General features: G+C 45.2%; 1 protein-coding gene across 1 annotated transcript in view; it reads left to right on the top strand.

Moving 5' to 3' along the window:
- The window catches only part of LOC146806102 (ecto-ADP-ribosyltransferase 5-like), a 344,837-nt gene that overhangs the window by 128,876 nt on the left and 191,909 nt on the right, over positions 1-24,052 (top strand). Inside the window, exon 2 of the mRNA XM_085623440.1 lies at positions 21,430-21,517. Within this exon, the coding sequence (XP_085479566.1) occupies positions 21,458-21,517 (60 nt within the window). The 5' untranslated portion in view covers positions 21,430-21,457. The remainder of the gene's footprint in view (positions 1-21,429; positions 21,518-24,052) is intronic.

The raw sequence follows: 24,052 nt of genomic DNA on the forward strand, positions 1-24,052 counted from the left end.
AAATTGCTTCGTTGTTGCCTGCCAAGCAGGGGAGTCACTCCTTGACCCCAAGGGAGATTTCTTCAGTCCTCTAGTCTTGAGTAGAGCGTCGAAGTTCCAGGATTCAGCTTCAGAGTTTCATCCAGGGATATCTAAAGTTCTGGTTACAGAGGTTCCTTACTTATACCTAAGGAAGGGGTTGGACTAGCTTTGGGGACCCACCTATGGGAGGGTTTTGAAAGAGGGGTGGCTACACCCATTTCCTTTGTCCAGTTTTGTGCCAGAGCAGGGGCTGAAAGCCCCTGAACCGGTTTGATCTGGACTTTGCACAGGGACACCAAATGTGCCCCCAGTGCAGGACTTCAAAGCACTCAGAGAGTGCTCCCACCCAGCCCCAATACACATAAGCCTGTCTGGGAGGTGGTTACAGCTCCCTGTGACAGGAAACCTATTGTCCAGGCCTCCCCTGCCGGAGTTTCGGTCAGCAGCAGGAGGCCAGACCTGTGTCTGTGGCTGCAGCATCCATTTTTTGATTCCAGGGCTCTATTAGATTTCTACCGGGTATACCAGTACTGCCATGTCTCTCCCTCTAGAAGGGTGGGATCATATCCTCATATCAAGAACTGATGTGGGGGTATGATTCCAAGGTGTTTGACACCAAACACAACATGTTTCCGTGCAGTCAGTCCAAAGTTAACATTAACCATTTAAGATATAATGCACTTAAGAGTATATGGTCAAGCTGCACCACTGACAACCCCGGAGAAGAGATTCTGAAGGCTGCAGAGGGGCTCAGCTCATGCCTGGGCACCCTCTCACATATAACCAAGCACCCTGCCTTCAGGATTGATAAGGCCTGCCATAGGGGTGACTGATAGGTTTGTATGTGCAGTGATAGGTGAGGTATAGTGAACCTATACCTCAGTAAGGGATGCCTGCACCACCTTACCCAGGCTGCAGTAGCAGATCTGTGGTGTCATTTTGGGTGGTTTTCCAGGGGTGGCATAATACATGCTTCAGTCCCTGGTAGGCCTCTGGGGTACCTATGCCCTGGGGACATAGTATACCGTATACTAGGGACTCACAATCCGGATCCAATCCGTGGTGTACCTAAAGTACATGCAATCAATTTAGAGAGGAAGCAGCTAGGCTGGGGCTCTGAATAGCAGGGTCCCAGCCAGACTAAAGTAAAAAAACTGTGAAACACCAGCAAAAAGTGGGGGTAAACATGTGAAGCAGATCCTACTCTCCGACAGGCATGGTGGCCAAAAACACAATAGACTGGAATATGTTCTGAGTAATTGTTAGAAAATCATCATTTTGCTCTGTTCACCCCCATTCCATTTTTTGCTGAATGATATTGGTGGTAATTGACTCTGACTGTACCCTGGGCTCTGCTAACCAGGGCCATGGGCAGTGCTATGTAAAAATGTACATTTAATAGGGTACACTTACAATTGGCAATGACACACTCTATAAGTCTCTAGTAGATAATAGGGCCAGGGGATGCAATCTACATATAAGTCTCTAGTACATAGTAGGGCATGGAGGTTTAGAGGCCCAGCAGATGTTCTACACTTGCATGTGTGCACTAGTGGCGTGCTTGCTGTCCATTTAAAGGCAGCCCTGCCTTGCAGCCTGTCTTTAAAAGTTAATTCTCACAATGTGTATTGACAGACCCGATCAGTCCCTCGTATATAATAGGGCATGGAAGTTTAGAGGCACAGCAGAGTTCCTGCACTTGCATGTGTGCACTGCTGACTGCCTGCTGTCATTTTAAAGGTAGCCTTGCTTTGCAGACTGTCTTTAAAAGTAAATAGTATGCAAATTCAACTTTGGTGGTACGGGCACTCTACAAGTGATAATCTACCTTATTTGTACATTAGGCACCCCAAGGTCTCCCCTAGGTGTCCCAGGAGTGTGGGGCCAAGTAGTTATAAGTGGGGACCTTCAAAACTATTTTTTATAGGTCCTGGTGAGGGAAAAACTGCCCATTTAATTTCCCCCATTGTAGGTATGTAGCTCCATAAGCTAACATTGCAATAGTATGGATAAATCCAACTACTTGCCACTGTTGAATTTATTATAACTTGTACAGAAAAGACGTTTAGAACTTTATTTTCTGTGAGCCAAAATTCAGCCTTCAAGCAGTCTCCCCAGATTGGTTAACTGGCTTAACCAGGCTGCATTGATGAAGTGATAAGTGACAGTCCAGAGCCAAGATTATCTGATGAGGGGAGCTCTGCAGCTGCAAGGAACAGGTCAGAGACAGGGGCTGGGTAAATCAAACTGAGCTCTAAGAGAGAGCAGATCAGAAAGGAATGTAAGGCTTACCTACCCCCACATCCTGTACCCCCAGCCAGATGGCAGGCTTAAGACAGGAATTTGCAGAGGTCAGGAGGAGAGCTACTGGAAATGAGCCACACTGTGGTCTTGTTTAGTCAGCTGCTACTCCTCTCGAGATACCTCATCCATGTTGGATTTTGGGAGTGCGGTGCTGCGTGGGACAAGAAGATTATTCAGTCAATATAAAACTCCCACTGGGTTTATATATACACAATCTTAGACTCATACAACACTCACACTTCAGTTTCATTCTGTCTTTCGTAAACATCCCCAATAATAATAGGGTATGAGCTTCACACCAATATTTCTATACAAAAAGAGTATTCTCTTAGCTTTTTATTTATATTTCGAATCTCATACTTAAACTGATAAGAAAATCGAATATCAATACACAATAAACAAGTCTAAAAATACAATTAAAACCTCCTTGTTAATAAATCCCTTAAGAAGGGAAAAGTGGGCCCTATTTTACAATAAAATGCAATCCATTACATAACACATAAACATAGATGGGGACACTACAATAGACAACAGTGTATGTTTTTCCTATCACCAATCTTCTTCGGTCATTCTATACATCAGAAAATGTCAGCAAATCATTAATATCTACAGTGTACTTTCAATGCCCTTCAGATTTGGTATCAAATTTCTGCAGCAACGCGTTTCGGTGGATACCCTGGATATCAGGCCACCTTCTTTAGGACAAATAAATTGTCTCCCGAAATTTTAACAAAGGCAAATTCTCCTAAAGAAAAACATAAAAACAATCAAAATATAATTTGCTTTTGCATATGAATTTACATTGTAAACATATAGTTTATATAGCGAAAGGGAGTGCTATTTCCCATTTTTATCACGTCTTTCCATCTATTACGTTTTCTTTTACATGCTAATTATTCCCAAACCACCCCTTTCTCTACTTTCTCTAGAATTATGTCTCATACCACATATTTATTTTGATGACTATGCTTAATGTTCCCACCTTCATATATTGGGTTTGTCATCTCATTTAAACTTTATCTTTCTTGTATCCATACCTCATTCATCATGTTCTATTTTAAACTCATTTTCATGCTCGCTTGTAGTATCAATAAAAAACTTTTATTTTGTTATTTACTTATTTGATAGAGTTGATGCTTTACATGTATAGGGACCACACCGCATTCTATATTTTGGTACATTATAGTGGTCTTCAAGTAGCCATTCACCTTATGGGCATGTTACCGGTGCTACATTTTCCTTGGTTCCGCATGCACACGCATATATTGCGCCTTTTATAGGTTGGTATATACATGCTTCACATACCTTTATTCAACACACTCACATCACGTTGTGCGTGCTCGTGTCTTTAGACCAACAAGGATAGTGCCAGATGTCCTGATGTTTTCTCTCATTTGTAAATTTATTCTATTATTTAAACATGAGCAAAAATTTCTGGGTGGAGCCCTTTGTTAGAATGCGCACGAAAGGGATGAAAAACGTATCCTCAGTGCGGTATTTGAATAAACTTAACCCAGCACGTGTTAACATAGAATATGCCTATTCTTGTGGTCGTAATTATTTCTAGGCTAAGGATCATGCTACAGATTCTTAAGCTTCATATTCTAATGATAAGTATTCCTTTTGTCATAAACAATACATTAACTAATCTAAAGATAAGACTCACTTCACCATTCTGCTGATGTGGATAGTATAAGATTACGTGTTATTGCACTTCCGTGTGGTTTCAATTCGAACTCGTAAAAGCGACCCCAACAGAATCTCTGAAATATAGGGGTTTATGTATAATTTGTAGCCATTCTATAGGTCTATCCCTTATTTTAAATGTAGACCCGTACCCCCTTCTTACCCCTCCGTTATCTCCGGTGTGGAGTAGGCAGATCTTTTCAAAGGTGTTGGCTGATTCACATTTTCTTAATTTAGTTTTCTCTTGTACCACACCCAATTTCTTTTGTAGTAATTATACCCTAATGGGTAAACAAGAAATATATATTTCCTTAATACTCTTCTTGCCCATTATCGCTACCTAAGAGCAATTCAAAAGTTCCTTAAAAGTTGCTTTCCCATCCTTTCCTTGCTCTTATTTTACTGTCTCTGGGACTTGTATATCTTCCTGATTCAAACCTTGTTTATGGGTCGTGGCCTCCATTATCTCACATCGTTAAATACTTCTGTTTCCTGGGTCAGAGGTTATGCAAGTCTATTTAATTTCAATACCCTGTGGGATCCGCCATCTTGGACTGGTTCAATTCGTCCAAAAAAGTCCCAAACCGCTTTACATCTAACCTCTGACCGTTCTAGTATCCTGGTGTAATTCCTAATTGAACAGTATTTACCTAGACAAAGGTATTGTTCCTGTCACTCCACAAGCCATTATCCTTTCACACATCTGTGTTTTATATACAGATCTGGTTTTCTCTGGATATCCCTTATAGGCAAGCTTTTGCATGCTTTGTCTTCTTTGACATGCAGGTACTCTCTCAGGCATAACTTGTTGTGTCCTAATGATGACCCCCCCTACCCTGGTAGGGATTTAAATGCCTTTGACTTGAGTACCTAGACCTTACTTGTTCATTTGTTATTTGAACCCCATGCATGCGTTAGACGGCCCCCGGCCGTCCGAAGTCACGGTGGGCGTGTGCGTCGGACGGCTCTGCCCGCTCTATGCATGCGTGGAATTTTTCCACATCGGGGGGAAATTCCGGCCGCGCACAAAGGGTTAATAGAGCAAAGATACATTGTATGTGTGGCTCATTCATTGTGTATACTTTAGCCACATGTTGTATAATGCATGGGACTTGGAAGTCGCATGACTTCCTTTTTTCTGCTACATATTGTCCCACTTCTATGGTTCTCGTATATTGTTTGATGAAGTACATTTATAAATCTCCATTTGGAATTAAAAACATAGACATCATTGTATCTTTGTGTGTTATTGTTTGATATGATAGGACCTCTTTTCCTGTAAAAACTACTTGCGCCCTAGGTCTCTTTGACTTCCAGGATTCCCTTGTTGCTTTAAAATTTGGGTGGCACCCAGCATCTCATTGGGCAGAGGTGCCCCCTGCTTGTCGCCCCAGAACACTGAATATGTTAGAGCTGCATAGTCTCTCAGATCTGCTGCTTGAAACTACTAGGAGAAGGACTGCCCTGTTGGAATCTGGGAGTTGCACCCAAAGGCCTGCAATCTGATTGACTGTGCCTGCTGCACAATCTGGTACTACATCTCTGGGGACTGTACCTAACGGAGTGGACTCCCTGCAAGCTGCAGGTTAACAGAGCCCACCTGCATCATCTCCACCAAGAGTCCCCATCCAGTGGACTTTTAAGGATTTGGTCAGGTGCGTTGTGGGCATTGTAGTCCCGACATACCAGAGACTATCTAGGAGATTCCAGACCTTTGGATTGATGTTTTGGACACTTGGAATTTACAAGGATACCTTCAGGAAGCACCTCCTGAAGTTTGGAGAGCTTTGGAGAACTTTTGTGAAAAAGCTCCATGAAGTGACCGACCTGCCATCGTGAGTCAAGCTGACTATCTTCATCGACCTGGCAAGGATTTCAGGTTAGTCCCACTAAAAGCTCTGGAGCTCCAAATTTCCAGGATTTCACCAGGGCATCACTGAAAGTCTTCTGTAATGTCCACAGATCTAGGAGTGTACTGATGAGTGGCTTAGGGGGTCCAATATGTATACATGATGCTACCTTTTGAAGTAGGGAAAACCTCTAGTTCACCCACACATCTGGTGCTGGAAAGTTCCTTCCTTCCCTCCCATTTCCCCCCGCCCAAGTTCCAAGAGTCCTAGGAGGGCAAAAAGCTGGCATTGTGTCCCTTTCTGAGTGTGCTGGAGGCAGCCCTTAGAACTGCAAGTGGGACAGGGAACCCTCTCATCCTGGCAGGATAGCCCTCTCCCAGCTACACACGTCCTAATGTTCAATGTCTAGGCACAATATGCATTCCTGGTGGGGGAGCAATTATAAATTGTAATCTTGAATCAGACTTTACCATGAAAGAGGATTTAAAAAAAACAAAAACCTTTTATTAAAATGTATATGATAATCAGATAGACATTGAGAAAGTTTATCTGCGCCACATTTTGTTTTACAATTTTACAATCTTGTCATTTTGTAGTACATTGAATCATGAAGACAACTCTCTATTACTTCACAGTGTTGATATTGCAGTCCTCGGTAAGCCTGCCAAGCCCCCCATATTTTCACCCCCTTTTGGGGACACCTCCTGCTTTTATAGATCACACATTGTGCTTGGCAACACCAGTCTAGGTCTAATGCCCACTCTTCCAATGTCAGGACAGTAATTGCCCCCCATTTCCATGCCACATTCCTTTTTGTAACCACCGCGGCCAAAGGTAGCCAACGTTTTGTATGTCTCGGCCAGTCCTTATTCCCTGAGGTTGCATGCAAGAACCACTTGAGCTCCATAGGGACCTCGGTACCGGCCAACCTCTCCATAGTGGTGGCAATAGAACGCCAGTATATCTGCAGGATCGGACATTCCCATATAAGGTGGTGAAATGAACCTTCCGCACCAAATCCCCTGTGACACAGAGCATGATCACATCTCCCCATATGGTGTAGGACAGTCCTAGGGTAATACACTCTATTTAGCACTTTCAGCTGTATAAGTCTAAAGCGGGATCTTATTGCCACCTTCCTCAGGCCCTGGAGCACCTCGATCCATTCTTCATCCTCCAGTGAGCCCACATCTCGTTCCCAGGCCACCCGTAGTTTACCAAGTGGGTCTGAGGCTTTATTTATACGTTTTTTCATAAAAGAGGGAAACAGTTTTGACCTGTTTGTGTTCTCTCAAGACCCTGTCTTTTAGCAAGGATGAGACCTCCACCCTTTCACTCTCAATCAATCAATCAATCATGGAACTTATATCGCGCACTACTCACCCGTAAGGGTCTCAAGGCGCTTGGGGAAGGGGGTCTGCTACTGCTCGAACAGCCAGGTCTTGAGCTGTTTCCTGAAGGCCAGGTGGTCCTGTGTCATCCGCAGGTGGACGGGTAGGGAGTTCCAAGTCTTAGCTGCCAGGTAGGAGAATGACCTTCCTCCAGCGGTGGCTCTCTGGATGCGAGGGACGACGGCGAGGGCGAGGTTAGCGGAACGTAGCTGGCGGGTGGGCGTGTAGAAGGTGAGGCGGCTGTTGAGGTACCCTGGGCCTAGGTCGTGGAGGGACTTGTGAGCGTGGGTGAAGAGTCTGAACGTGATCCTCTTGTTGACAGGGAGCCAGTGCAGGTCTCTCAGGTGGCACGAGATGTGGCTGCGTCGGGGGACGTCCAGGATGAGTCGGGTGGAGGCGTTCTGGATACGCTGAAGTCTTTTCTGAAGCTTGGCTGTAGTGCCGGTGTAGAGGGTGTTTCCGTAGTCTAGTCTGCTGGTGACGAGAGCCTGGGTGACCGTCTTCCTGGTCTCGGTCGGGATCCATCGGAAGATCTTTCGGAGCATGCGGAGGTTGTGGAAGCAAGCTGAGGAGACGGCGTTGACTTGTCTGGTCATCGATAGGGAGGAGTCCAGTATGACGCCCAAGTTGCGTGCGTGGTCCGTCGGTTCAGGTGCGGTGCCTAGTGCCGGGGGCCACCAGGAGTCGTCCCATGCGGAGGGTGATGGTCCCAGGATGAGGACTTCTGTCTTGTCCGTGTTCAGTTTCAGGCGGCTGATGTTCATCCATTCAGCGACGTCTGTCATCCCTTCGTGCAGGCTGGCTTTGGCGGTGTCGGGGTCTCTGGAGAGGGAGAGAATCAGCTGGGTGTCATCGGCGTAGGAGATGATGTTGAGGTTGTGTTGGCGTGCGATGGCAGCGAGGGGTTTCATGTAGATGTTGAAGAGAGTGGGGCTGAGCGACGATCCTTGCGGGACGCCGCAGATGACTTCGGTGGCCTCGGAGCGGAACGGAGGGAGGCGTACTCTCTGTGTTCTGCCGGAGAGGTATGAGATGATCCATTCCAGAGCCTTCCCTTGGATGCCGGTGTCGTTGAGGCATTGGACTAGTGTGCGGTGGCAGACAGTGTCAAATGCTGCGGAGAGGTCTAGGAGGATGAGTGCCGCTGTTTCGCCGTTGTCGAGCAGGGCTCGGATGTCGTCGGTGGCTGCGATGAGGGCAGTCTCGGTGCTGTGGTTGGCTCTGAATCCGGACTGTGTTGGGTCGAGGGATCCGTTCGGCTCAAGGAAGGCTGCCAGTTGCTTGTTGACGACCTTCTCGATGACTTTGGCGGGGAAAGGAAGCAGCGAGATGGGGCGGAAGTTCTTGAGGTCAGTCGGGTCCGCTGTTGGTTTCTTCAGCAGAGCGCTGAGTTCGGCGTGCTTCCAGCTCTCCGGGAAGGTTGCTGTGTTGAAGGAGGTGTTGATGATGTCTCGGAGGTGGGGTGCGATGGTAGAGGCTGCCTTGTTGAAGACATGATGGGGGCACGGGTCGGTCGGAGATCCGGAGTGGATGGTGTTCATCATGCGTGACGTGTCTTCGGGGGTCACCTCGGTCCATGTCTGGAGGGTGGCGGCGGGGTGCGAAGGTTCGACCGATGGGTGCGGGGGTGAAATGTCGAAGCTGTTGTGGATGTCGGCGATCTTGCGGTGGAAGTACGAGGCGAGGGAGTCGCAGAGGTCCTGTGAGGGAGTGATGTCGTTGTTGCCGGTGCTGGGGTTGGAGAACTCCTTGACGATGTTGAAGAGCTCCTTGCTGTCATGGGCGTTCTTGTCCAGTCGTTCCCGCAGAGATTTCTTCTTGGTGGTGCGGATGAGCTGGTGATGTCTGCGAGTGGCGAGTTTGAGTGCTGTTCTGTTGTCGGCGGTCTTGTTGAGGAGCCAGGCCTTCTCGAGGGTGCGGCAGGCCTTCTTGGAGTCCTTAAGTTCGTCGGTGAACCAGGGGGCCTTCTTGCTTCTGGGCCTGGTGAGGGGGTTCTTCAGTGGGGCGAGGTCGTCGGCACAGGAGGTCAGCCACTGCGTGAGGTCGAGGGCAGCTGTGTTAGGGTCCGTAGTCCTGACAGGTGGGCTCTGGCTGAGGGAGGTGGCGAGCTGGTCGGCGGTGATCTTGCTCCAGTTTCTGTGGGGAGCCTGCTTCGGGTGATGGTGGACCGTGTTCTTTCTGAAGCTGAAGTGGATGCAGCTGTGGTCGGTCCAGTGAAGTCCGGTGGAGTGGCTGAAGGTGACATGCTTGCTGGACGAGAAGAGTGGGTCGAGCGTGTGGCCGGCGTAGTGGGTGGGGGTGTTGACCAGTTGCTGAAGTCCGAGGTTGGCGAGGTTATCCAGCAGGGCGGTGGTGTTGCGGTCATTGTTGTTCTCCAGGTGGAAGTTGAGGTCCCCGAGGAGGATGTAGTCGGCGGAGGGGAGGGCGTGAGGGCTGATGAAGTCTGCGATGTCCTCGCAGAATTGTGCGCGTGGTCCCGGGGGTCTGTAGACGAGGGTGCCTCTGAGGGTAGTCTTGGGGTCGGTGTGGATCTGGAAGTGCAGGTATTCGGCGGCGTTGAATACGTCGATGGAGTCAGTCGAGATGCGAATGGTGCTCTTGTGTATGATGGCGATGCCTCCTCCGGTCTGGTTGACGCGATCCTTCCTGATGATCTTGTAGCCGTCCGGGATGGCTATGGCGATGTCGGGGGCTGAAGAGTCGTTCATCCAGGTTTCCGTGAGGAAGGCGACGTCTGGAGATGCTGTGTCGAGGAGGTCCCAGAGTTCCACGGCGTGTCTGTGGACGGAGCGGGTGTTGAGCAGGATGCACTTGAGGTGGTTGCTGTTGTCCGTCTTGGTGGGCGTGGTGCTTGTTTGGAGGCAGGAGAAGTTGCAGGATCGGCAGGCGAAGGGTCCATGGGTGCGTCGCGGGGACGCTCGGTAGCATCCGGGGGCTCGGGCGGTTTTGAGTGCGATGAGCGTAGCGAAGTCGTAGGTCCTGCGAGGGGGCTGGCGGGCGCGGGGGCCAGGGGGTCTGGCGCTGGGCGCGGTCCACGCGCGGACGGGCGCAGACGGGCTTACCTTTGGCGCACCTTCGGCGCTCAATCGGCGCTCCCGCTGCGCGCGTCCGCTGCGCGGTCGCTCAGGGGGCATCATAAGTAGGTAGCCATGTGGGAGGGTCGGCTGGGAGGCGGGAGGCTGGGCGACCAATGGGAGGCGAGGGGAGGCGGGTCTGGGGTCAGCGGCGGGAGAGGCGACTCACCAGGGGCAGCGGTAGCGGGAAAAGGCGCCAAAAGAAGCTACGCGTCCGGCGGGGAGCAGGAGTTGATCCCCACCTGAGGGAGAGAGGCAGCGGCAGCAGGCAGCGGGCGGCGGCAGGCAGCAGGCAGTGGCAGGCAGCAGGCGTCGTCGTCAGCGGAGCAGAGCAGAGGTAAGGAGTGACCGGCCGTGAGGGCACAGTGGGTCACCTCTCTCAAGTGTTTCCTCACTGCATGACCCAGCTGGAGGTATTTGAGCTACTCTCCTTTGCCTAGGTCATATTCTGCCAGTAAGTCCGCAAACGTTATGTATGCCCCTCGTCTCCATATGTCTCCCAGCGTTTCTAGCCCTAGTAAATCCCACTTGGCGAAGCCCACCAATTGAGTTATCTCTTTTAGCCGGTCTCCCGCCCAGAAGGGTCTCATTCCAGTGAGTCTGTTCTCCCAGCCCAGGTACTTTGTCGCTGTTCTCCACACTTTAACTACCGTCTTCCTGTGGTGTGGTAGAGTTTTCTCAACGTGTTTGGTATACAAAAGTGCCCTTGGTCCCTTCTCGCTCACGGCCTCTCTGTCAACTATATATGCTGGTTCAGCTCTGTCGTTAAACAGCCATCCATTGAAATTGGCCAATTGTGCCGCCCAATAATAACTATGAACATCGGGAACCGCTAGGCCGCCTTAATATATACCCTTCTGTAGTTTAGTCAACGCAATTCGTGGGGCCGCTCCACTCTACAACAATGCACGAAGTTCTGAGTCTACTCGCTTGAAGAATGAGGGGGGTACCTCATATGGGGTGTTTTGCAGTATGCACAGCATTCTGGGGAGTGCCATAATTTTATACCCGGCGGCCCGACCCATCATGGTTAGGGGGAGGGTTCATAAGTGCTTCACATCTGTCATGAGTCTATCGAGTTGCCAGCCCATGTTTTTGTTGTAGAAGACTTGGGCGTCTCTCATTATATGAATTCTGAGGTATTTAAAACAGTTTTCTTCTATGGGGATAACGCATCTCGAGGTTAGGGTGGGAAGCCCTCCCGATAAGGTGTAAAGCAAAGATTTGTTCCAATAGATCCCATATCCGGAGTACTCTCCGTAAATTCGAAAAATCTGCAGTACTCTATCTATTGACTGTCTCGGTTTTTTGACATATAACAGAATATCGTCCGCATAGAACGATATTCGATCTTCCCATTCCCTTCCCACCAGTATTCCCCAAATGAGGGGGTCTTAACGCACCCATGCCACCAACGGCTCTATCACCAACGCAAATAATATAGGGTACAGCGGGCAGCCCTGTCTAGTTCCTTTAAAGAGAATTTTAAACAATACATTTGAGTCCAAACATAGCATATCTACCTGCTCCTAACCAAGGCAGCACTTATAATTGTAATAAGGCAACCCAATGTTCTCCTATTGGAGTGGTAGGCCTTACAGTAGTGAAAAGCGAATGTAGGAGTTTTTCTCTACCAGGACATGTAAAACCTAAAAACACATGTTCTACTTTTTAAATCCAATGCATCCTGCCCGATGGGCTTTTTAGGGCCTACTTTAGGGGTTGCTCATATGTATTAAAAAGGAAAGTTTAGGCATGGCAAAAGGTTTATTTGGACAAGAACAGGTTGCAGTGCTAGGCCTAAGACATGTTTTAAAAGGCTTCTTTTAGTGAGTGGCTTAATGAGTGATACTGTCCACTAGTTGCATTTAATTTACAGGCCCTGGATACCCATGGTACAATATACGAGGGACTTACAAGTACACTAAATGTAACAATCAGTTGTAAGCCAATTGTATCATGTTTTTGGGGGGAGCACATGCATTTAGCACTGGTTAGCAGTGGTAAAATTGACAAAGTCCTAAAGGTTACCAAAAACAGGTTCAGAAAACAGGAGGCGTGAAGGCAAAACGTTTGGGGGTCGCCCTCCAGAGAGGAACAAATCCAACAGCGCTAAACACAGAGGTGCCGATTACGATCCGTTAAAAACCGCGTACGAACCGTCGGTCGGAGCGAATTCCCCGTCCGACTCGTACCCGGTTGTAAAACTTTACAAACATGGAATTACGATTCGCACGGAAACACCATTTCCGTACGAATCGTAAAAAACACCGACCGACGAAAATATACATACGAATGTGATCCGGGAATGCTGCGACGTGACGTCGGGACGCTTTCAGGCAGCGTTTCACGAACCAGGAATTACGATTCGAACCGACAGCAGTCCGGACGGCAATATTTCCACGGCACCCAAAAAGTGCCGCAAAAGCGAAGTACGGCGCGAATCGACCAGAGTAGGTGGCCCAGTACGCGCCGACCCCCCCCAGCCCCCGTAGGTACGCGCCGACCCCCCCCCAGCCCCCGTAGGTACGCGCTGACCCCCCCCCAGCCCCCGTAGGTACGCGACGACCCCCCCCCAGCCCCCGTAGGTACGCGCCGACCCCCCCCAGCCCCCGTAGGTACGCGACGACCCCCCCCCAGCCCCCGTAGGTACGCGCCGACCCCCCCCCCAGCCCCCGTAGGTACGTGCCAACCCCCCTGTGTGTACACCCGTGTACGGTGCGTACCCCCCCGTGTACGCTCGAGTCGAACCCCCCCGTGTACGTTCGAGTCGTACCCCCCCGTGTATGTACGGTGCGTACCCCCCCATGTACGCTCGAGTCGAACCCCCCGTGTACGCTCGAGTCGAACCCCCCCGTGTACGCTCGAGTCAAACCCCCCCGTGTACGCTCGAGTCGAACCCCCCCGTGTACGCTCGAGTCAAACCCCCCCGTGTACGCTCGAGTCGAACCCCCCCGTGTACGCTCGAGTCAAACCCCCCCGTGTACGCTCGAGTCGGACCCCCCCGTGTACGTTCGAGTCGTACCCCCACCCGTGTATGTACGGTGCGTACCCCCAGCGCGTAGCTGGGGGTACGAGGACGTGTCGGACACATTTTCCGACCCGAGGACGTGTGGGGAAATATTCCCAGTGCGGTTCGTATGGACTTTTTACCATGCGAATCGTGATTGCCAGTTCGTACGGCACTTGTACGATTCGTACGGTAAAAAGACCCGATACGAGTCGTACAGGGACATTTTTTACCGGATCGTGATCGGCACCAGAATGTAATGGCAGATTTTTCCTGCCTCTGTACTCCATGTTTCAAAGTTGAATTGAGTGGTATTGTTGCACTCGACCATCGCCAGTGCCCTTTCTAAGAGACATGCCTGCAGCTGGTGTTTATATTCCTGTCAGGTGGGAGCAGACTTTGACCACAGCAGTCTCTGAGTCCCTATCTAGGCCCATCTCAGATTAAAAGTATTGTATTTTGATTGCAATAACAGGTATGAAGCCCTTGGACTGATTACGGCATTTGTTCTGTTTTGCTGCTGTTACTCTGTGTTCATACCCACTGCTTTCTGAACAGGAATGCCTTTGTTTTTAGGTGGGCTACACAAACTTTCTTCACCGTCAGGGTGCAGGGCTCTATGAGACACAATACACCTGTCATCCTTACCATGGGCCAAGGGCACTTGGCATGACGTTAACACTTAAAGAGCCTGGTTCGTCAGAAGCTCCCTGTGTATGGGACAGGGGTTCCTGCGCAATGGAGCCCGTGCCCCCCCTCACTGCTTGGGGGCTTGAAAGGCACTCTGTATTTTTTATCCTTTCTATTTGTTGTTTTGTAATAATAGCTATAACATATTCATCTGCATGTCTTACATTTGAAGAGCAGGGGAAGGCTAAATTAACTATGGATTTTGAATTTGTGACATACAACAAGAATTGAGTTCAGTGAACTATGCTGCTGGCTGTCTAAAACAAGATCTTCTGCACCATTGACTGATTTCAAATTAAGTCACATCTTAAGAGAGGAAAGGAGAAAAGCAGAACTTTTAGTAATTACCAGGTTTTGCCCAACTTGAATGGCTGTGTCCGATGACAATACTCTCCACTCCCCGGGATGTAGTTATGCCCTCACATGAGTAAGCACGGATAATGGAACTAAACTCTGGAGGAAAGGGGGAGTGGGAATGAGAGAGAGAGAGCAGAGACAGCCAAAGCATCACTATCTTATCTGTCATCTGATGTATATCTCTCACATGTCAGGGGAACCTTAGTAGTTTAGGGGGGGTGAAACCCGACCCAAGCAGCAACGACAATTTCTGTTTGGGTGGAACACCAACAAACCCCAAATTAAGCTGTGGGTAACCCTCTGGTAGCTTGGCACAAAAGAAGCCAGGTTAAACTTAGAGGAAATGGGTAAAGTATTTATGCAACCCTTTAACAGAAATAAAGTAAAAACACACCAATTTAGAAAAATAGAGTAAAATGTAACAAATTATTCGAAACCAAAATTACCAAAATCCGAATAATAGAACTGGAGATATGCAGTTAGAAAAATGCAAGTTAAAATAGTGCCTAAAATCACAAAGCACAAACTGCAGGTATCTGGCCTTCCTTCACCATGCCAAAATCATAAGTTCAGGCCGACTGCGATAAAGTGTGGGACAGATACAGGGGCCAAGATAGACCCACTGAACAAAGTACCTTAAATCCAGGTTGCGGAGTGTTGCAAGGTCCTGCGTCGAGAATGCATCATTCAGCAGCGGCTGAAAAGTCCTGTGTTGAGGATGGGCTGGTTCCGAGTTGCGGGGCTACGAGGCAAGATCCTGCATCGAGGATTCGTTGCCCAGCAGCAGTTCCGTAGAGCGGCGGGGTCCTGCATCGAGGCTGTGTCTCGCTGCAGCGGTTCTGATGTGAGGCTGCAAGGAAAGGCATTGAGCTGCATTGATGCTACCCAAGAGACCACAACTGGACTGACAGAACAGCTTTCAGCCCACTTCCAAGGATCTAGGACTGGGGTAGCACCACTTGGGGGGCAAGACTCACTACAGATGGAGTCCAGGTGCTGGGTTCAAGCTACTTGGAAACTATTCTGTCACTGAGGTTCTCATCAGGGAGACAGCCACCTAGCCCTTGGAGTCACTCTGGTGGCCCTGGGTTCTCACTCAGGCAGCAGGGCAGCAGAGTAGCATTCTATCTTGCAGAGCAGCCACCTGATATGTCCCGAAGTACAGAGGTGTATTGAAGAGTTGGGTCTGAGATTCCACTATTTATTCCTGGCACCCATTTTGAAGTAGGAGAAGGTTCTGGAGGTTTTCACCCCCAGAGGGGTTTGGAATTTCCTGCCTCCCTGCCCTGGCCCCAGCTTGTCAGAGGAAACCAAAAACTAGTGTCAAACGCTTTGTGAGTGTGCTCAGGTAGAGACTTTGACATGTGTTATGGGTGACCGCTCCGTCCCCAATCAAGTCATAGACTGCCCATCCTGCCAACACCTATTCCATCTTTGTCTCACTATCTGGGAGCACACAAAAATTAACTGCTATCTACACCTAGTCAAGTGACCCAGGATTCAGGCTGCAGGCACCAAATGGTCGGGACAAGAAAATGCCATCTTGTTAAAAGTGGCATTTTCAGAATTGTGACTTAAAATTCGACTTTACCATCAAAGAGAGTTTCAAATTATAATTGTTTAGACACCAGACATGCCAAGGATGTCAGGGCAGGTCCAACATGCTTCACCCCAGCTGAAAGCAGAGAGATCTACCCACCCTCATGGGAGTTCTCGTGACTAAGGTGGAAGAACATGGAGAAACCATTAACACTGGTGGGGTCAGCTCCACGGTGGTGCTCCACCATAAAGTCCAATCCTTTTTGGAGTTTTACTTTTAATTTTACCATTCTAAAATGGCTGTCTGCAACAAATTAAAAATGGCAAAATAAGTGCCGGTGCATCAAGGGGCATGTATAAGCATTGGCAGCCATTGTGGTGCGACTACTGTTTGATAGAAAACCAATTCCAAGGTAGCCAGCTATGCATCTTCATGCCTGCACATGCTATGATGTTAGAATTCATGTATTTGAATGCACTGTGATGCACTGGCTAGCAAGTTAATACCACTGAAAATAATATTGGCAATGTGAATAGCTCGGTCTTTTACAGCCAAGACCAATTGCCTTAGCTGATGCTTGTTTACAATAACTCCTGAAGGAGAACTAAACATTCCACAGCCAACTTCTGTGTCGAGACATCATACCACAATAAAGTTAACATAGAGTAATTGTGCGCTCAATGTGTGCAGAAACTGATGCAGTAGCAATGCACCTGCATTCACACAAAGTGTGACCAGGGCTGGGTTAAAGGCGCACATCAGTTTTTGTGCACACTCACAGAAACTGCCAATTATGTACTATTATTGGTAATGATGGTGGGTTCGTATGATGGATGTATATGTAGAGCAGTAGGTGTTTTTTCAGTAGAAAGTTCCACATGATCAAAGGCAAAGATACAGTCAATGAAGGATTTGGTAGGGCTCAGAAGTGAACAGTTACTGCGTTGCGATGTAGTAGTCATGGTAATGTGGTAACTGTGATGGCAGTGGTTATGGTGATAATAGTGGTAATGTTGTGGTGTTAATAGTAATGATGCTGACAGAGGTATTGGCAATGGTGATGGTTGCGTTAATGATGGTGGTGGTATTAGTGATAGTGGTGAAACTAGTAATGGTGCAGATCTTGGTAATGAAAGTGGATTTGTCTGGTATAATGGTGGTTGGGTAATGGTTATAGCTATGAGGGCAGGAAAGCAACTCATAGTGAACGGGGCAAGCCCCACGGTAAGAAGGAGGGTGGAATAGAGCAACAGTTGGAATCCTAAAGAAAGTAGTGAAACAGAAAGGAGGAGAGCAAAGTAGGGGAGAAGCTGTAAGAAACATAAACCATAGAAACAAGAAGGGTAGGGTACAGGAAAATCTTGGGTCCTGTGAGGTGTATGAAGCGGTGTCAAGGATGGTGAGGCACAGCAAAAGGTGAATGACCAAAATACTGATGTAAAAATATTGTGCCACCTAAATATTGTGTCAAGAATATTGTTACTACAAGAATATATTGTAACAGAATATCGTGGACAAGAATATTGTTTTTTGTTGTATTCCGTATAATTTCTATTAATATCAATGTATATCATTGTAATTGTATTTATATAGTGCTTTCTACCCCTGAAAAGGCATTGAAGCGCTTTTTCGGCGAGTAGCACGCTAGTCCGCAACCAAAAAGAATTAGTGATGAAGTAGTATAGGGGAAATATGAGCTAATTTGGGTGGTGGACAATGAGTTTGTTAGTTGGAATGAAAAGGATAATGAAGGGATAGAAGAGGGAAGAATCTGGGAAGTGTTTATTGGGAGACCATAGTAATAGCAGAAGGTCTGGAGTGAGTAAAGGAGAGACAGAGGAGGGAAGAGTCTCTAGAAATGGATTAACAAGATCATGGTAGTAAAAAGAGTTTTCGGATGAGTCCAAGGAGAGATACATGGTAAAATGAGGTTTGGGGTGATGCAAGGAGGGACAGAGGAGGGAGGAGTCTAAAAAAAGGGTTATTTTGGAGATTTTAGTAGAATAATTTTAGGTGTTAATTTTGCTAGCATACTTGTTGTTAATTGTTCTGAAAATATAGTTTGTAATTTAAATTTTGTAATTTACATTTTTAAAATGTAATTAGTACATTATAATGTAGTAGCAGGTTGTTGGGTTTGTAGGGGAATAACGTGGGAGGTTGATTAACTTATAATTCTTTTAATGTTAATTCATTATTATTGTAAATAAATATATTTATTTTTAATTATGAGAATTATTTAATTGGTTATCTATTATATTAGGAAGTATTATATGCAAATTTGTATGCATTTTTTAATTGTACACTTTTTTTTATAGTAATTTATATTTCAATAGTGGGCTGGTCAGTTGTAAGGGAATAGGGTGGATAGTTAATTAAATTATAATTAATTTATTGTATTATTAATAATTCTTTTGTATATTAAATATTTACACATACATTTAAATAATGTAGTTGTATTATTAACACTTTTTTAATAAATTAAATATTTGCAAATAATTATGTAAATTGTTTAATTGATATTTTATGGAATTAAGCTTAGTTTGTTATTTTAATAACCTATTTAGGGCTTTAGTACGATGTCGGACGACTTGCGTCCGCACGACACCATTGCGGAAAGGAACCCCTGACCATAGGTCGGCGGTTCCGACTGCAGAATTAGACTGGTTGGAGGGCAGAAAAGGCCCACAGCACAAGCTGGTATTGTAAAATGGATGTTTTGAAATATCCCTGCACCATGTGGGCGGCAGAGTGAGGTGCAGGGATGTTCAGGTGGGCCCTCCAGCTCCCAAAGCGGAGGGCCAGGGTGGAATGCTAGGGTCCCCCAAAGTCACTTGCTAACAGCCCTTCCATGTCGGAAGGCCAACATGGAAAAGCTACATTGTAATCCCGACGCCAGATCCGAGGCTGGCTCCGAGGACCTTCATGAGATTACAATTCTTCTCCTCTTCCAACAGGGTTTGTGAAACCCTCGGAAGAGGAGCTGAATCACCCGCAGGTTTCCCTCTGACCACCGTCATCTTAATACGGCAGTCGGAGGGAAACCCTCGATATCGGGTCGAAAGTCTCCAACAGTCTGTCGGATGACTTTCCGCCTGACATCGAAATCGGTCCCGTTTTTGTTACTTTTTTGTTTATTATTTTTATTTTTATTTAGGTGTAATGGGTTTGAAGGGGAGTAGGGTGGAAAGTTAATTGAATTACAATAAATTTTATATTAATACTATTTGATTGTAATTGTAAATTAGTTATTTATTTGAATAATTATTCTGTAAACCTTTTAATTTTGTAACTGTTGTTTATTTTTTTAATTTTAATGTATATTATACTTTTCATATTTTGATAGTAATTTATATGTTAGTAGTGGGTTGTTGATTTTGTAGGGGAATAGAGATGAAAGTTATTGAAGTTATAATCTTTTGTTTATTTCATTTAGTATTAATTATGTATCTTTTTAGTGATTAGTTATTATGCAAAATATTTGTTTTATTTTAAATATTTATTAATTTAGTGATAGGTGTTTTTATAACAATGTTTGCAATTTCTTTTTAGTTTTATTGGTTTTGTGCAAGTAATGTATTACATTGAATATTGTTGTATATATTTTCTTTTTTGTTTGTTGGTAGGAAAGTGAGTTTTAATTTAAAGTTCTTTTTAAATAGATATTTATTTTGTTTTTTAGCATGTATTTTGTGTATAATATATGATTGAATAATTTTCTGTTATTAGGTATTTAAATGTTTTAAATAAAATGATTGGGAGTTGAAATGTTTTATTTAATCTCTCTGAAGTTTCCCTACTATTGTTTACGCTAGAGTGGGAATGAAAAATATAACCCCTCCCGAGTCCAACACTTTCCCAAAAATTGCATAGACTGGAATGGGAATAGTAAATTAAACCAATTCGAAGACCAAAATTTTCCCTACTGTTGCACTGACTGGAGTGGGAATAGAACATGTAAGCCTCCAGAGTCCAACACTTTCCCTACTGTTGCTTAGACTGGAGTGGGAATAGTAAATCTAAGCCTCTGAAGTCCAACCCTTTCTCTACTGTTACACTGAGTAGAGTATTAATTATAAATGTAGCCCTTCCAGAGTCCAACACTTACCGCTCTGTTGTTTAGGCTGGAGTGGGAATAGCGCCATTATTATTGTATATATGTTTTTCTCCTTCTTTATTTCTTTCTTTTTTTAATTTTTAATTCCCCCCCCCATTTTAACTCTCCAAAAATCGCTTCTATTCCAAGTGGTGTACTTGAACCATTTTTTGGACTATAGTGTTAATTACCCCTGGTTCAGGTTCTAGGGTTGTCCTTGTTGTTTGTAAACCCATGCACATTTAGGCACCAAATGATGCCAGGCACACGGTGCATGGATGTGCACAAAGTGGTCTTTCACACTGCAGGTGTGCTGTGGCGCTTTTCATGGGTCACAGTACAAGCCACAATGTAAAAGAGCACTTTTCCGACCGCCAGCATCGCGGTCTCATCTTAATTGGGTGGTTGGACTGCTGTCTGTTTGTCGGACGGTCTCCTGGCCGACATGATGGTGGGCGGTGGACCGACCGCCTGTTATCGTAATGAGGCCCATAGTGATTTTAGGCCTCATACTATATCTTGTTTGTGATGATGATGGAAATGTTTTGTGCCATGTGCTTAAACTTGTAATTTCATGCTCCTGTGGAATAATGTTTGAATGTGTTTCACAAGCAAGGACAATGACAATCACAATGTATCTCTCTTCTATCTCCAGGTCATGGGCACTAGCTGCTTGTCCTGTGCTGGGAAGGGAGAATGTAGAAAAGGCTGCTCTAGTGCTCTAAAGGCATCAAAGTAATAGCTTTGTTGGCTTTGTACCTGCGGCTAAGAAGTCCCTTTGATGGTCGCCATGCTATGTATAAATTGATGAAGAGATCCTGGGGAGATGAAGTGCGAGAATATTGTTGCCCGAATATTGTCCTACATAAATATTCAGTCCTAAATACAATTTTCACAAATATAGCCCCAATTGAGTAAACACTAGAAACTCTACACCCAGTGGCACAATATTTTTCTAAGTGATACTTAGGGCACAATATTTCACACAGTAACAATATTTGACACAGGATGACAACATGCCCCAATGAGAGCTCTCATCATGTGTACATCCCCGACGCGTGCTCATGATGTTTTTCAGTACTGTGCAGCCCTGAATGATTTTCTGTGATGCTCATGGTACTCCCTATTCCCCACTCAGCAACTCAAAACTGAGCACTAATGTCACGTGTGGAAATGCTGTCCGTGGGCGGCAACAGAATTTCCCTTGGGGGAGCGTGGGTGATTTTTCCTCCTAGTTTTACCTGCCACCTGAGAAAGAAGGAATATGTTTCCCCACTGAAGAGGGCTACATAACATCATAAACTAAATCAGGCTCTGCCAAATGTCCTTTTAAGAAACAATGCAATTCTATGATGCACAAGCACCTCATCTTTCTTTATTTTAATGTTGATTGTTTTATTTTCTCTGCAGGTAACAGCTGCAACGGATACATTTAACAATGCGTTGGGCTATTTTCTGTGCCTTTCTCTCTGTGTTCATCTCCCTGGGAAAGTTTCAGGTAAAATGTATACAATTATATGCATTGCAATCATATCTAACAGAAAGCTTGGTGCACATGAAACAACAATAGGATTGGAAGTCATTCACAATGACCCGGAGGGGGAGGGGTAACCCTCAGCATGGAGTAGCGCGTAAACACATTTCCGTGCCGCCAAGATAGCGGGATGCTCTACAGGCTGCTTCTAGATGTGTGGGAGTGCAAAACCCCAAAATTTAGATACCCTAAAATTTAGGCACCCCAAACTCTTACCTCATCTGGACACCAACTAGTTGATCAATTGAAGACGATGTTAAACCTCAGTTTCATGAGGCAATGTGTCCCTAAGAAAGGAAGCACCTGCCAACAGTACAACAATTGCAAACCAGTTATTTAATAAAAAGAGCTCACTCAGTAATTGAATTCTAAATTAAAGAATAGTTAAAAATATATTATTTTAAAAAATCAAAGAGAGTTCAAATTGTTTAAATCAAATGCTATAGGAGAAAATACAGAAAATGTAGAATCAAAAATTATTCTACGTCCCAAATGAGCAGCAAAATCAGTCGAAATTTGGCAGCCACCCCAGTAAAAGTTTAATTTCTTCAGCAAATTAGAACACCTAATACATTTCACATTGCCTTAACATTGAGGCACTATCCCAATACATGAATATTGATTCTGCACATTATGACCTAATGTCATCCGTCATTGACAGGAATAAATAGTTACATGAGCAATAGCAAGGTATTATATGAATGACTAGGCCACAGCACACCGGTGGAAGATCCTTAAAAATAGCAACTTTTTGTGATAAAGCTTCATTGTGGTTAGCAAAAACAGGAAAGAACACCATAAATGGAAATAAACTAGCTTGTCTCTGGGGGCCTGTTCTCTGTGGAGAGCCTGGGAAGAGCAATGAGAATGGGGATAGTGAAGGGAGGGGTAGGAGAGGAGAAAGTATCCGTGTTTTGTAAAATGGAGATGCAACTTAACATGGGGCAATACTAATAAACATCAGGAAAACACAGTTTACTATATCATAGAACATTTGTTCCAAAAACAATAGTTTTATATCTGTGTATTGATATGTGAAGTGTATAAACAACAATAAATCGATAGATTGCATATGTCATTGATGCTGCACAAAATAATAACTGGACATCATCTTCTAAAAATCCCGGTCTGAATTATTTCATAATCACTAAATCCCAACTGAATCAGCATACTAAAACAGTTATAACACAATATCAATAATTTTCTACTTCTTTAGGATCAATTCCTCTATCATATGTAGCTGGTTGTGCTCACAGTCTTGAATATCATCCAACACTTATTCTTCCCTTTTCCTCGCTCACAAGTCTTTTCATTCTTTGCACCCACATCTCTGAAAAATTATTCCCGAAGATTTAAACAAAAAACAATTGCATTAATCACCACCACAATTCCAAGGGTTAGTATAAATCTCCTCCTGACAAGGGAGTTGTATGATTCACCAATGTTGCTAAAACCCTTTCCTACCTTACTAGCCCAGGAACCTACTAATTCCCATAAGCCATGGTCTTCTAATGCCTTTATCTGATGTGAGATATTTGTTATGTCAGTTATATATGCATTAATAACACTGTTATTATTGGGTATAAAAGTGCAACATTCCCTAACATGTAATACACTGCAAACACCACCTTTCTTCACGAAAAGGATATCTAATGCAAAGCGGTATAGCATTATCATTGTGCTAATTGCAACAGGCTCAGAATTAATCTGTGTATTGTACTCCCACCGTGTTAAAAGCCAACCTATCTGCTAATGTAGACAGTCTCCTAATTTTCACATCATTCACAGCAATCTCTGAAGGTGGAATGATAGTACCTAATATATGTAATACTACCTGCCAAAAATCAGACTTCACTCTCTTCAAACTTACACCATCATTTATACCATGCACATGATAAACCTTAGGAAATAGTAAAGCCAGATAACAAGAACCCACCCAATTAAGAGGTAGGCTGAAATAAACACACATCACTCTCAAAATTGATTCTTCGTCAACCAAGAAAGCACCACTCACCAAATAGTTTCTTTCACATTTGCTCTCACCCATGTATTCTATAGGCCTTCTCCCTGAAGGTTCATGATGTACCATACATATCTTACACTCCTTTTCATGCTCTATCCTCAATCTCTGATGCAAATTTGAGAGTATATATTATTCCTCAGAGTCAGTCTGCACCCCTATCTTCTTTGCATTCTTCCATTCTCTCAGAATCTTTGCTCTCCTTTCATCTTATTACCTGACAATGTTTCCCTCCCCTGCACTCAAACCACATACATACTTTCAATTGTATTCAGAAATGTACTGTAAGTTAGTTCATCCCCTTCTCCCTTGTTAACAGGTAAGTTCTCCAGCAAAACTTTTACAAATATGGTGACAAAGACTAATGTTTATTAAAAACACTAATGAAGACTTTACAGGACAATGCATGGGATATCGGAAACTGTAAATAAGTAAAGCTTTCACATGTCGATGAAGGAAGAAAAAGTACATACAAAGCA

Source organism: Triturus cristatus, chromosome 8, assembly GCF_964204655.1.
Source record: "Triturus cristatus chromosome 8, aTriCri1.1, whole genome shotgun sequence".
Taxonomy (NCBI): domain Eukaryota; kingdom Metazoa; phylum Chordata; class Amphibia; order Caudata; family Salamandridae; genus Triturus; species Triturus cristatus.